Below are 11,996 nucleotides of genomic sequence, written 5' to 3'. Positions count from 1 at the left end.
GGGTAGCAGGGGCTGTGGGTCAGGCGTGAGGGGCACCGGCAGAGCTGTGGGGAGCCCAGGGCTGGGCTGTCAGGGGGCTGTGGGTCAGGCGTGAGGGGCACCGGCAGGGCTGGGGGGAGCCCAGGGCTGGGCTGTCAGGGGGCTGTGGGTCAGGCGTGAGGGGCACCAGCAGGGCTGGGGGGAGCCCAGGGCTGGGCTGTCAGGGGGCTGTGGGTCAGGCGTGAGGGGCACCGGCAGGGCTGGGGTAGCAGGGGGCTGTGGGTCAGGCGTGAGGGGCACCGGCAGGGCTGGGGGGAGCCCAGGGCTGGGCTGTCAGGGGGCTGTGGGTCAGGCGTGAGGGGCACCGGCAGGGCTGGGGGGAGCCCAGGGCTGGGCTGTCAGGGGGCTGTGGCTCAGGCGTGAGGGGCACCGGCAGGGCTGGGGGGAGCCCAGGGCTGGGCTGTCAGGGGGCTGTGGGTCAGGCGTGAGGGGCACCGGCAGGGCTGGGCTGTCAGGGGGCTGTGGGTCAGGCGTGAGGGGCACCGGCAGAGCTGGGGGGAGCCCAGGGCTGGGCTGTCAGCGGGCTGTGGGTCAGGCGTGAGGGGCACCGGCAGAGCTGGGGGGAGCCCAGGGCTGGGCTGTCAGGGGGCTGTGGGTCAGGCGTGAGGGGCACCGGCAGAGCTGGGGGGAGCCCAGGGCTGGGCTGTCAGGGGGCTGTGGGTCAGGCGTGAGGGGCACAGGCAGGGCTGGGGTAGCAGGGGCTGTGGGTCAGGCGTGAGGGGCACCGGCAGAGCTGTGGGGAGCCCAGGGCTGGGCTGTCAGGGGGCTGTGGGTCAGGCGTGAGGGGCACCGGCAGGGCTGGGGGGAGCCCAGGGCTGGGCTGTCAGGGGGCTGTGGGTCAGGCGTGAGGGGCACCAGCAGGGCTGGGGGGAGCCCAGGGCTGGGCTGTCAGGGGGCTGTGGGTCAGGCGTGAGGGGCACCGGCAGGGCTGGGGTAGCAGGGGGCTGTGGGTCAGGCGTGAGGGGCACCGGCAGGGCTGGGGGGAGCCCAGGGCTGGGCTGTCAGGGGGCTGTGGGTCAGGCGTGAGGGGCACCGGCAGGGCTGGGGGGAGCCCAGGGCTGGGCTGTCAGGGGGCTGTGGCTCAGGCGTGAGGGGCACCGGCAGGGCTGGGGGGAGCCCAGGGCTGGGCTGTCAGGGGGCTGTGGGTCAGGCGTGAGGGGCACCGGCAGGGCTGGGCTGTCAGGGGGCTGTGGGTCAGGCGTGAGGGGCACCGGCAGAGCTGGGGGGAGCCCAGGGCTGGGCTGTCAGCGGGCTGTGGGTCAGGCGTGAGGGGCACCGGCAGAGCTGGGGGGAGCCCAGGGCTGGGCTGTCAGGGGGCTGTGGGTCAGGCGTGAGGGGCACCGGCAGAGCTGGGGGGAGCCCAGGGCTGGGCTGTCAGGGGGCTGTGGGTCAGGCGTGAGGGGCACCGGCAGAGCTGGGGGGAGCCCAGGGCTGGGCTGTCAGCGGGCTGTGGGTCAGGCGTGAGGGGCACTGCCAGCTTTAACCCTCTCCATGCCCCCAGCTCCCGCTACCCGGACCCTGTGCCATGGCTGAGGATGCAGATGGCAGCAGGGCCCCCCTACTGCCAGGCTCTGAGGAGTCCCCTGGGCACCCTGCGCTGAACTGTAAGTACCGGGCCCCCTAGGGGCCCTCTGACCCCCGCCTTCCCGCAGCCTGCCCCTAACCCCGGGTCTCTCTCTTCCAGTCCTGGGGAAGGCGGCGGTCTCGGTGCTGCCAATTGCCAGCATTGTCATCGGTGAGTGTCCGCCCCACTCCTCCCGGTGCTGGCCCCACCCCGTGCGGGTGCCCCCATGGGCCGGGGCTGCCCTGGGCACTGACCCCCTCTCCCCATGCCAGGAGCCAAGTACCTGGGCCAGTGCCCCCACCAGTACCTGCTGCCCTATTACCTGCTGGTGGGGGGCAGCGCCGGCCTGCTGCTCCTGCTGCTGACCTGCCTGCCCTGCGGGGATGGGACGGACCCGCCCCGGCTGAGCCCCGGCGCCCGCGGCTGGAGGGCGGTTTTCCTGCTCTTCCTCTTCGCGTGGTTCATCGCCGGTGAGCGCCCCCCTACCCGACGCCCTGGTCACCCCGCTATCCCCCGTACCTCTGCTTTACCCGCCTGGCTCCCACTGCCCCCCTTCCCTGAGGACTGACTCTGGGGCACTGGCTCCCCACTCCCCGCCTTGGGGCGGTTAGCTGGGGAGGGTCCCTGGAGTCTGTGCCCCCTTTGGGTGGGTCCTCTCCCCCCAGCTGGGTTTGCCCCTTTCTGACCTGGCATTGGCTCCCCTTGGCTGCGTTCGGGCCCCCTCCCCAGCCAGCCTTGAGCTCTGACCTCCAGTCTCTTTTCTCCCCCCTCCTGCCAGGTAACGTCTGGGTCTACTCCATCTACCCCCCGGAGTACAAGGACCCCAAGAATCCGGATTTCTGCTCCCGCCCTCTCTATCTCTTCGCCTTCTGGGTCACCACGCTGGTGTACGTGGGGCTGGGGGTCGCCTTGCTGGCTGCCCTCGGCATCCTGGGCTGCCTGGTGCTGCTGCGGGCGCGGCTGCCCTGGCTCCAGCGGGGAGACTCGTACCCCTAGCCGGGGGGAGACAGAGGGGGATAAATAAAGGCCTGAAACACAGCTGGCAAGTGGAGTCGTCCTTGTCTCTGGGGCAGCTCCCATCCGCCCCCTGGGGTGGCTACCCCTGAGCCAGACTCCCCGATCCCCCAGCCCTCCGAGCAGGGCTCCCCATGGCCTGAGCCAGACCCCTGCTTGGGTAGCAGCTTGGGGGTCCTCTTGGCCCCCCCACCCCATGATGCAGGGCAGTGGGGTCCAGGTCGGGCTGCCCCGCTGTGGCCTGAAGCGGGGGCAGCCAGTCCCTGCTGTGGGAGAGGAGGTGAGGCACTGCTCAGCCACACTCCCCTCAGCCCGGGGGGCTCGCCCGAGCCCTGCTGGGGGGGCCTGCCCAAGGATGCCTGGCCTTCAGCCCTGGGGAGGACAAAAGGGGCGCTTGTTAGGGGGGAGAGGGGGCTGCAGTGCTGGGGGGAGGCTGCCAGGAGAGGGTTGAGTGCCCCCCCCTTCCGGCTGGGCTGTGCGGTGCATGCCGTAAGCTGCTCTCCCACTGGGGGAGAGGCTCCCCCTGCTTATGGGACAGCGGAGAAGGGGCCTTTTATCCTGTGTCACCCCACAAGTGGCTGGGGGGGGCCCTAAAGGGGGGGGAGAGGAGCTGAGCTGGCAGCTGTCATGCTGTAGCCCAGCTCCCATCAGTGGCTGAGGCGGCTGCCCGTGGGAGGGGGGCCTGTGAGCCCCTGGGGCAGGTGTCGTCCGTGCCCCCCTTAGCAAGACTCCCCATGAGCCCCTGGGGCAGGTGTCACACTCCCCCCCCAGTTAGAGCGAGACTCCCCATGAGCCCCTGGGGCAGGGGTCGTGCCCCCCCTCCCCCCTTAGCGAGACTCCCCATGAGCCCCTGGGGCAGGGGTCGTGCCCCCCTCCCCCCTTAGCGAGACTCCCCATGAGCCCTCAGTGAGACTCCCATGAGCCCCTGGGGCAGGTATCACTCCCCCCCTTAATGAGACTCCCCATGAGCCCCTGGGGCAGGTATCACACTCCCTGACCCCTTAGCGAGACTCCCATGAGCCCCTGGGGCAGGTGTTGCCCCCCCCCCCCCCTTAGCGAGGCTCCTGCTGCCGGCACCCAGCGCCGAGAGGCTAAACAACAGCTGGGGTTGGTTTGCTACCCGGTGTGCGTCACCCAATCATCACAACGGGGTGGAGAAGCAGAAAAGTTTATTTGCAGCTGCAAAAAATACAGGGAGAATAAAATCTCAAATCCTGCACCCAGAGCAGGAAGTTACACAGGCTTTTATACATTTTTTTTTTTTTAGCATACTTATTTAATAGCAAGCTGCCCTAAGTATTTATATAGCCAGCCAATCCAGTTTTCAGCTAGTTTTTTTGTTTCTTGTATTATTTGTTAAACCATACATAAAGCTGCTTTATTTAGCCTTGTTTTTTTATATTTGCCGTATTTGCCTTGCTTAGTTTTAGGCAGTTTGACTCTGCAACATATTGTTGCAGATCCTCAGCATAACTGCTGCGAGTGCCTCCAGGTGGGGGGGCCAAGGACACTTGGGCCTAGTGCGAGGGGGCTTCATCGATACTCGTGGTTTTCCATTTTTTTGAGTTATTTAGTGGCCATGCCCCAGTGTTTTTAACAACTCCCTCCTTGGAGAACACTCAACAACCTTGGCTCTGAGTTTTCTTACTTGGGCTACTTATTTCTTTACAATAGGACTTTGCATAAGCACTTTGTGATAGCCCTGAAGAGAATGACTTTTGAAAAAGGGCCCTGACACATGATACTGCACAGCATAATACAAGCAATACAGGAAAGAGAAGTTTCAATAGCAGGCTAAATAAACCGCCAAGCCAAGACGACAAACCCCAGCCTGAAAACAAGGTTTGCAACCAATCGCTCTCTGGGGCAGTATAGGCAACCTGGGCTCCGGCTCGGGCATGGGCCTCAGCCTGTACCACCTTTTCATAGATCTCATAACTGCTATAATTTACATATACACAACATCGGGGCCTGACGAGGGCACAAACCCCTCCCTGGGATGCCAAGAGATAGTCCAAAGCCAGCCTGTTTTGGAGGGAAAACGTCCTGAGCTGCTGTACCTCTTTATTTAATGTTTTTATTGCTGATTTTAAATTACTAACCAAGTTTTTTAACTTTAAGGCCATTTTTTAAGTACCATTTGCAGCCTTACAGTATAGTGGCTTATGCATGCCATGGCTGGCCCGGTAAACAGTGGCGCTATTCCCAGTACAGAGCACCCTACATACAAGCTTCTCGGTTGTGAGGGAATTCTTTATATTGCCCTTTAATGCCGTAGTCATTCGCCGCAGGGTCTTTTCTTGTGACTTAACAGAGGTGTCTCGGGCATTTTTAATTTTTTTTTGGGGGGCAGTGTGGCAGTTATTGACAGATGAGGAACTTCATGAGCTATATAACAGCTACCTGTCCAGTTGGCTGGCAGCACCTTGTAAGCCTTTTGGCCACATACAAAATAGTGACCCTGTAGGGCCCAGTAAGGACTGTTTCTTAAGGGGATTCCTGGGATATTTAAAGCTGTTTTTTTAAACAGTTCATATGCCCCTAAGGGGGCATTCCATTCTCCTGATTGGGTACAAGTGGGGGCGTTTTTAATTGTGCCGTTTAAATTACACTCGCCATAGGGACCACTACAAACTTATCATTGGCTGGCTATGTTGGAGATATTAACTGGATGGCAAGTTATATTTCCAAACCTTTTTTTGTGGTAAGATTTTTTGTAAGAGTTTTCCTAAAAGGGGAGGAACCATTACACCCACACTGTTGGCCTCCCCTTTTGGTTTTTATTTAATACCCATCAGCCCACTGTGTAATAACACAGGAGCTTTTTCCCACAGGACGCCCATAGTGATCAGATTGGTTTTGGGTAAAACATAACACTCCCTCAGTGAGTACTGCAACTGAATACTCCTGGTCCTGATAGGTGGCTGGCTGTAAAGAGGTCTCATTTCAGAACGGTGAGTCCGTTCTTTCCTGCTCTTTGGTGGCGCCTAATTCTGCTAGGGTCAAGGGCAGCATGTCAAGGGGCATTCCCGTTTTGGGGGACAGTGGACTCGGAGCACACACCCAGCAATCAGTCTGGTTTGTTAAAGTAGCAACATGGTGCGCAAGCGAAACAAAGGAGTGATGCTCCCGATATGCACAGTTTGGAAATAACAATACAGAGAATAACAATGTTACCCAATTAATTATTACCAGAGTCTTTCCAACCCAGGGTCTCCAGTTCCTGGGTGGGCCCATTTTAGCGTTAAGATGCCCGCTATTTGTGTCTTTAAACAGTAGCTTTAGCCCGAGATCGTCACTAGATGAGGAGTTGGCAGGTTGGACGGTCCACTGTTCTGCTGACGAGGGGGCGGGTACTGCCTTCAGACGAGAGTGATGGATCCAGTTCTTGTGTCTCTTGATTTTTGCCGCTGTATGGGAGACCAGCAGGATGGTATAGGGTCCTTTCCACTTTTCCTGGAGAGGCTCATCTTTCCAGGTGCGAACAAGCACGGAGTTACCGGTCTATAAGGAGTAGACAGGAGACTCCAAGGGGAGAGGCTGGGAATTCTTGCTATACCTGTGAAGAGACAAGAGAACAGCAGACAGGGAACACATATACTGTGACAAAAAACCATTACCCAACTCCCATTCCCCTGACAGAACCGGGGTGCCATTCATAGGCCATGCCCTTTTAAACATCATTTTAAAGGGACTAAGCCCTAATTTACCCTTAGGGAGAACACGGATACGAAGTAGGACAAGGGGCAAAGCATCAGGCCATCGCAGTGAGGCTTCTTGGCACACTTTTGAGAGATGCCGTTTACGGGTCTGATTGGTTCGCTCCACTACCCCACTGCCTTGCGGTCTCCAGGGCGTATGGAGTTTCCAGGGGATCTGTAAGGCATGTGAGATGCTTTGAATGATTTTTGATGTGAAGTGTGTCCCGTTGTCAGATTTCATTCACAGGGGGAGTCCAAAGCGAGGAATGATTTTTTTAACAAACTTGAGGGCCACTGTTCTGGCAGTGCAATTATGGCATAGGAAGGCTTATGGCCATCCACTGAACCAATTCACTATGACAAGGAGATATTTGAACCCTTGGGTCCGGGGAAACTCAGTAAAGTTTATTTGCCACTCTTGTTCGGGGCCCGGAGTGGGTTCTAGGGCAGCTGGTGGCACAGGATGTCCCAGTCGGGGGTTATTTTTTTGGCAGACTAAGCAGTCTGCTTGTACCTGGGCAGCCAGGGGTCGGAGTCCGGAAGTGATAAAGTATTTTCCCATTAGTTGGATAAGTGCTTCCCTGCCAGCATGAGTGGTTTGATGTAGTTTTTGCAGCACCGGCTGGATCAGACCCTTTGCTAGGAGGACCTTCCCTTCCGGGGAATGGAGCCCTCCCTCCTTTTCCCGGAAACCGAGTTTGTCAGTTAGCTGTCTCTCCTCCCCAGAGTACTGAGGGGTTGGAAGCTCCCCTACTGATGGGATAAGGGCATGCATATGGGCGTTCTCAGTCTGAGGGGATGGCAGGGTGGCAGCATGCTTAGCCTCTCTATCTGCCCTAGCATTACCTCTGGCCACCTCTTGATCCTCCCTTTGATGGGCTTTACAGTGTACCACCGCCACTTCCGAGGGAAGTTGTACGGCTTCTAGGAGCCGGAGGATTTGGGGCCCGTACTTGACTGGGGAGCCTTGGGCTGTCAGCATTCCCCTTTGCTTTCACAGGCCAGCATGAGCATGTAGCACCCCAAAAGCATACTTTGAATCAGTAAAAATGTTGACCCGCTTTCCTTTTGACAGTTCATGTGCACAGGTCAGGGCTATTAGTTTGGCAAGCTGGGCAGAGGTCCCAGCAGGCAAACCTTCAGCTTCCAGTGTCATGGAGGGTCACAACAGTATAACCCGCCCTCCTTTGCCCATCTATTACAGTACTGCTACCATCAGTGTACCACTCATAATCTGCATTTGGGAGGGGTACATTCTTTAAATCCGGACGGCTGGAGTACTGGGCATCTATGATCTCTAAACAGTCATGTTTCTGTTTCTGGCAAGAGAGTGGCTGGGTTAAGGGAGGGGCAAGACTGTAAGGTGACTTCAGAGTTCTCTAACAGCTTAGCCTGGTACCGAGCAATCCGAGCGTGGGTGAGCCAAAGCCCTCCCTTTGCATCCAATAAGGCTCGGACCATATGGGGAGTATAGATTTGCATAACCCCTTCCAATGTTAGCTTCTCGGCTTCCTTAAGCACTAGGGCAGTAGCTGCGACCGCCCGTAAACGTGCCGGCCAACCCTTTGCAACCTGATCCAGTTACTTAGAAAAATAAGCCACGGGACGTCTCCATGCTCCTAACAGCTGTGTGAGCACTCCTAGGGCCACCCCCTTTCATTCATGTACATACAACTGAAACGGCTTAGAGAGATCCGGCAGGCCCAGAGCCGGGGCTTCCATTAATTTCTTTTTTAAGATTTTAAATGCCCTGTCAGCCTCTGGGGTCCAATAGAAGGGGTCATGATTTGCTTCTTTTACACAGTCGTACAGGGGTTTAGCCCACAGTCCAAACTCTGGGATTCATATCCTGCAAAAGCCTGCCATACCTAGAAATGCTCTGAGCAGCTTACGATTACTTGGGGTAGGAACTTGACAGATAGCTTTCTTTTTTCGCTTGAAAGCTGACGCTCCCCCTGCCGTATGTGAAACCCGAGGTACCGTACCTCTGGGAGGGCAATTTGAGTCTTACTCCGTGCTAGCCAATATCCCCGGAGTCCAATAAAATTCAGGAGGCTCACGGTGGCTTTAAGGCAGGGGGTTTGGCCCACAGTGGCAATTAACAAATTATTTACATACTGCAGAAGGAGGGCCTTCTCATTATCCCACTCGTTTAGGTCCCTGGCCAGAGCCTGGCCAAAGAGGGTGGGGGAGTTTTTAAATCCCTGGGCCAACACTCTTCAGCAAAGTTGCTTTTTAACCCTTTTTCGGTCCTCCCACTCGAAGGAGAAAATCTCCTGTGACGGGGTGGCAACTGGGATGGTAAAGAAAGCATCTTTCAAATCGAGGACTGAAAAATGGGTATATCCCCCTATAGAAGCCAATAAGGTATACGGGTTAGGGACAAGAGGGTGCAAAGTCTTAACCCGTTTATGGACTGCCCCTTAGGTCCTGTACCAGCCAATACGTGCCATTAGGCTTCTGTACGGGTAGAATGGGAGTGTTCCAGGCTGACTGACATTCCCGGAGAATACCATACATAGGAATCGATTTATAGTTTTTTGTAAACCTTTTTCGGCTTTTCTTTAGATTGGATACTGTTTTACTTGCACTGGGCCTTTCCCTGGTATGAGCTGAATAGTAATGGGGGTCTGGTGGGTGGCCTTTCCTGGGATTCCTGATGCCCACACGAGGGGGTACACCTGGTCTTCCCACGGGCTCCATTCTGGGGCTTCCATGGCTGAGGGCTCAACTGCAAGGGTCATGATCCATGCATTCTCAGGGGGTAAGGTAAGGGTTATTTCATCCTTAGTAAAATGCAGGGTGGCACCGAGGTGACAAAGCAGATCCCGTCCCAGCAGAGGTGTTGGACACTCAGGGAGGTATACCAGCTTGTGGGATATAGTCCTGTTTCCCAAAGCGCACTCCGCTGGGGCATACACTGGGCACTTGGTGTGGCTCTTACCACAGTAAGGGAATCTGCTACTGGCAACTGAAGGGGTCGATTTACGGCAGTTTGGGCCGCTTTAGCGTCCACTAAAAAATCTATTTCTGAGCTTTTTACCAGCATCTTTACTCGGGGTTCTGGGGGTAGGGTGGTCCGTCTCCCCTGACACCCCTATTCCTGCTCCGCCATTGCCATTATAGAGGCACCCCCCTTTTCTTTTTTTTTTGGGGCACTCATTTTTCCAGTGTTTCTCTTGTCGACACAAGGCACACTGGTTGCGACCCAGTCGTCTCTTCTGCAAGCCCGGACGTTCGCGTCCACGGCTTCTTCCTCCCCGGCCACTTCCCTTAGTGCTGGCCTGTATCGCTGTTACCATCAGTGTCACTTGCTTTTTTTTTTGTTTTTTGTTTTTTTTAGACTATAAGCTTGGTTTGCAGTCTCTAAGATTTGTGCCATGGTCATGCCCATTAAATTTTTTTTTTGTAACTTTTTTTTAATATCAGGGGCTGCTCTGCTTGTAAAAATTCCCTTAATAATTGACTCAGTTGCCTGATCATTGGGGTCTGCATTAGTGTTCTGTTGAATTGTGTCCCGAATACGCTGTAGAAAGGCCCCTGGGCTTTTTTTTAAATCCTGCATTACTTCATATGGCTTTGCCCAATTATTATGTCGGACAGCCGAGTGACGGAGTCCATGCAAAAGCAACTTCTTATAGGAGGTAAGGCGGGTCATATTCCCATGATCATTTGGATCCCACCTGGGGTCTGCTCGGAGGACTTGTGCGTCCGGGTCAGGGACATTAATACGATCCCGGTCGTACTGTTTCTGCGCCTTTTTCCTTGCCTTGGACACAACCTGTTGTCTTTCAACCTTAGACAATAGGGTTCACAGGAGGATGTTACAATCATCCCGGTCCGGCTTGTGACTGCTGAGGCACCCCTCAAAGACTGATATAAACCTGCTCGGGTTGGTGGAAAACTCTTCTGCCTGTGCTTTGAAAGCAGCCAAATTCACAGGATTAAAGGGCACATGAGTATAAACCTGCATAGTCGTGGCCGGACGCCTGTCCGATCCAGACCAGTCGACTTTAGTTTTGGTGATTAAGGGGTATAGGCCAACCATTGGGGACTTACAAGGTGTGGGTGTAGGGGCCGAAGGGGACACCGGCTCTGCCATTACAGTGGGGGTGGGGGTCTGGGCACTAACATTAGCTGCTACTGAACCAGTCGGAGTCAGATTACAGTGCTGTAAAATATCTGGTCGAGTACATAAAGCCAGAAACAAATGCGCATACATATGTTCATTCCATTTTTTTGTTTTTCGACAGAACAGGAGTAACTGAAGGATCGTGTTGTAATTAATTGACCCTCCTGGTGGCCACCACTCCTGGTCCTTTAGTTGATATTGAGGCCAGTTAACTGTACAGAATCATTTTAATTGGCTTTTAGTTATTGGATCCGCACCAAATACCTTCCAGTTTGCTAGAATGCATTCTAGGGGCGTACACCGTGCCCTAACTCCCGAGCTCTGTCCCTGTCCCATGCCTACAGGGTAACTCTGGGCATCCCCAGGTTTCAACAGAGCATACAATCCGGATTTTAAAAGGTTCCTACCTTATTCAAGGGATCGGTTCTTCACCGTTGTCCGCAGCTGCTTCTCCACTATATGAGTGCGTTGCACCGTTGTGCCCTCCGGGGCTGATCAAATCGCATTTTTTCTGAGGCCCCCGATGAACTCACCAGTGCGCGCTGGGCGTCGGTTCTCGCCGCAATCCTTGACCTCCAGGAGGGGTCCGGGCAAGGCTAAATAGCAGCCTCGTGGCCCACCCAAGGATGCCAAAAGCTGTTGCCGGCACCCAGTGCCGAGAGGCTAAACAACAGCTGGGGTTGGTTTGCTACCCGGTGTGCGTCACCCAATCATCACAACGGGGTGGAGAAGCAGAAAAGTTTATTTGCAGCTGCAAAAAGGTACAGGGAGAATAGAATCTCAAATCCTGCACACAGAGCAGGAAGTTACACAGGCTTTTATACATTTTTTTTTTACATACTTATTTAATAGCAAGCTGCCCTAAGTATTTACATTGCCAGCCAATTCAGTTTTCAGCTAGTTTTTTTGTTTTTTGTATTATTTGTTAAACCATACATAAAGCTGCTTTATTTAGCATTGATTTCAGAGTAACAGCCGTGTCAGTCTGTATTCGCAAAAAGAAAAGGAGTACTTGTGGTACCTTAGAGACTAACCAATTTATTTGAGCATGCATCCGATGAAATGAGCTGTAGCTCACAAAAGCTTGTGCTCAAATAATTTGGTTAGTCTCTAAGATGCCACTAGTACTCCTTTTCTTTTTATTTAGCATTGTTTTTTTATATTTGCCCTGTTTGGCCTTGCTTAGTTTTAGGCAGTCTGACTCTGCAACCTATTGTTGCAGATCCTCAGCATAACTGCTGTGAGTGCCTCCAGGCGGGGGGCCCGAGGACACTTGGGCCTAGTGCAAGGGGGCTTCATTGACACTCGTGGTTTTCCATTTTTTTGAGTTATTTAGTGGCCATGCCCCGAGACTCCCATGAGCCCCTGGGGCAGGTTTCACACTCCCTGACCCCTTAGAGAGACTCCTATGAACCCCTGCGGCAGGTGTCACACTCCCTGACCCCTCAGCGAGACTCCCATGAGCCCCTGGGGCAGGTATCGCCCCCCCCCCCATTAGCGAGACTCCCATGAGCCCCTGGGGCAGGTGTTGTGTCCCCCTCTCCCC

At 55.3% G+C, this 11,996-nt stretch overlaps 1 protein-coding gene and 1 long non-coding RNA gene across 2 annotated transcripts; one reads left to right on the top strand and one right to left on the bottom strand.

Annotated features, from left to right (window-relative positions):
* The first annotated feature begins 1,545 nt into the window (after positions 1-1,545).
* On the top strand, positions 1,546-2,628 carry LOC141979004 (transmembrane protein 272-like). Its single transcript, XM_074941452.1, has 4 exons — positions 1,546-1,643; positions 1,724-1,774; positions 1,876-2,073; positions 2,382-2,628. Exons 1-4 carry the CDS (start codon positions 1,565-1,567, stop codon positions 2,597-2,599), a joined length of 546 nt encoding a protein of 181 aa, XP_074797553.1. The 5' UTR covers positions 1,546-1,564; the 3' UTR covers positions 2,600-2,628.
* Positions 2,629-6,026: 3,398 nt separating this feature from the next.
* On the bottom strand, positions 6,027-11,890 carry LOC141978829 (uncharacterized). Its single transcript, XR_012636430.1, has 2 exons — positions 10,858-11,890; positions 6,027-6,176 (listed from the first exon to the last, which is right to left on the bottom strand). It is a non-coding gene; the product is annotated as an uncharacterized LOC141978829 (long non-coding RNA).
* Between the last annotated feature and the right edge of the window lie 106 nt (positions 11,891-11,996).

This window comes from Natator depressus, chromosome 28 (assembly GCF_965152275.1).
Source record: "Natator depressus isolate rNatDep1 chromosome 28, rNatDep2.hap1, whole genome shotgun sequence".
NCBI lineage: Eukaryota > Metazoa > Chordata > Testudines > Cheloniidae > Natator > Natator depressus.
Note: the sequence above shows the minus strand (reverse complement) of the source record. Positions and strands in the feature narration are given on the sequence as shown.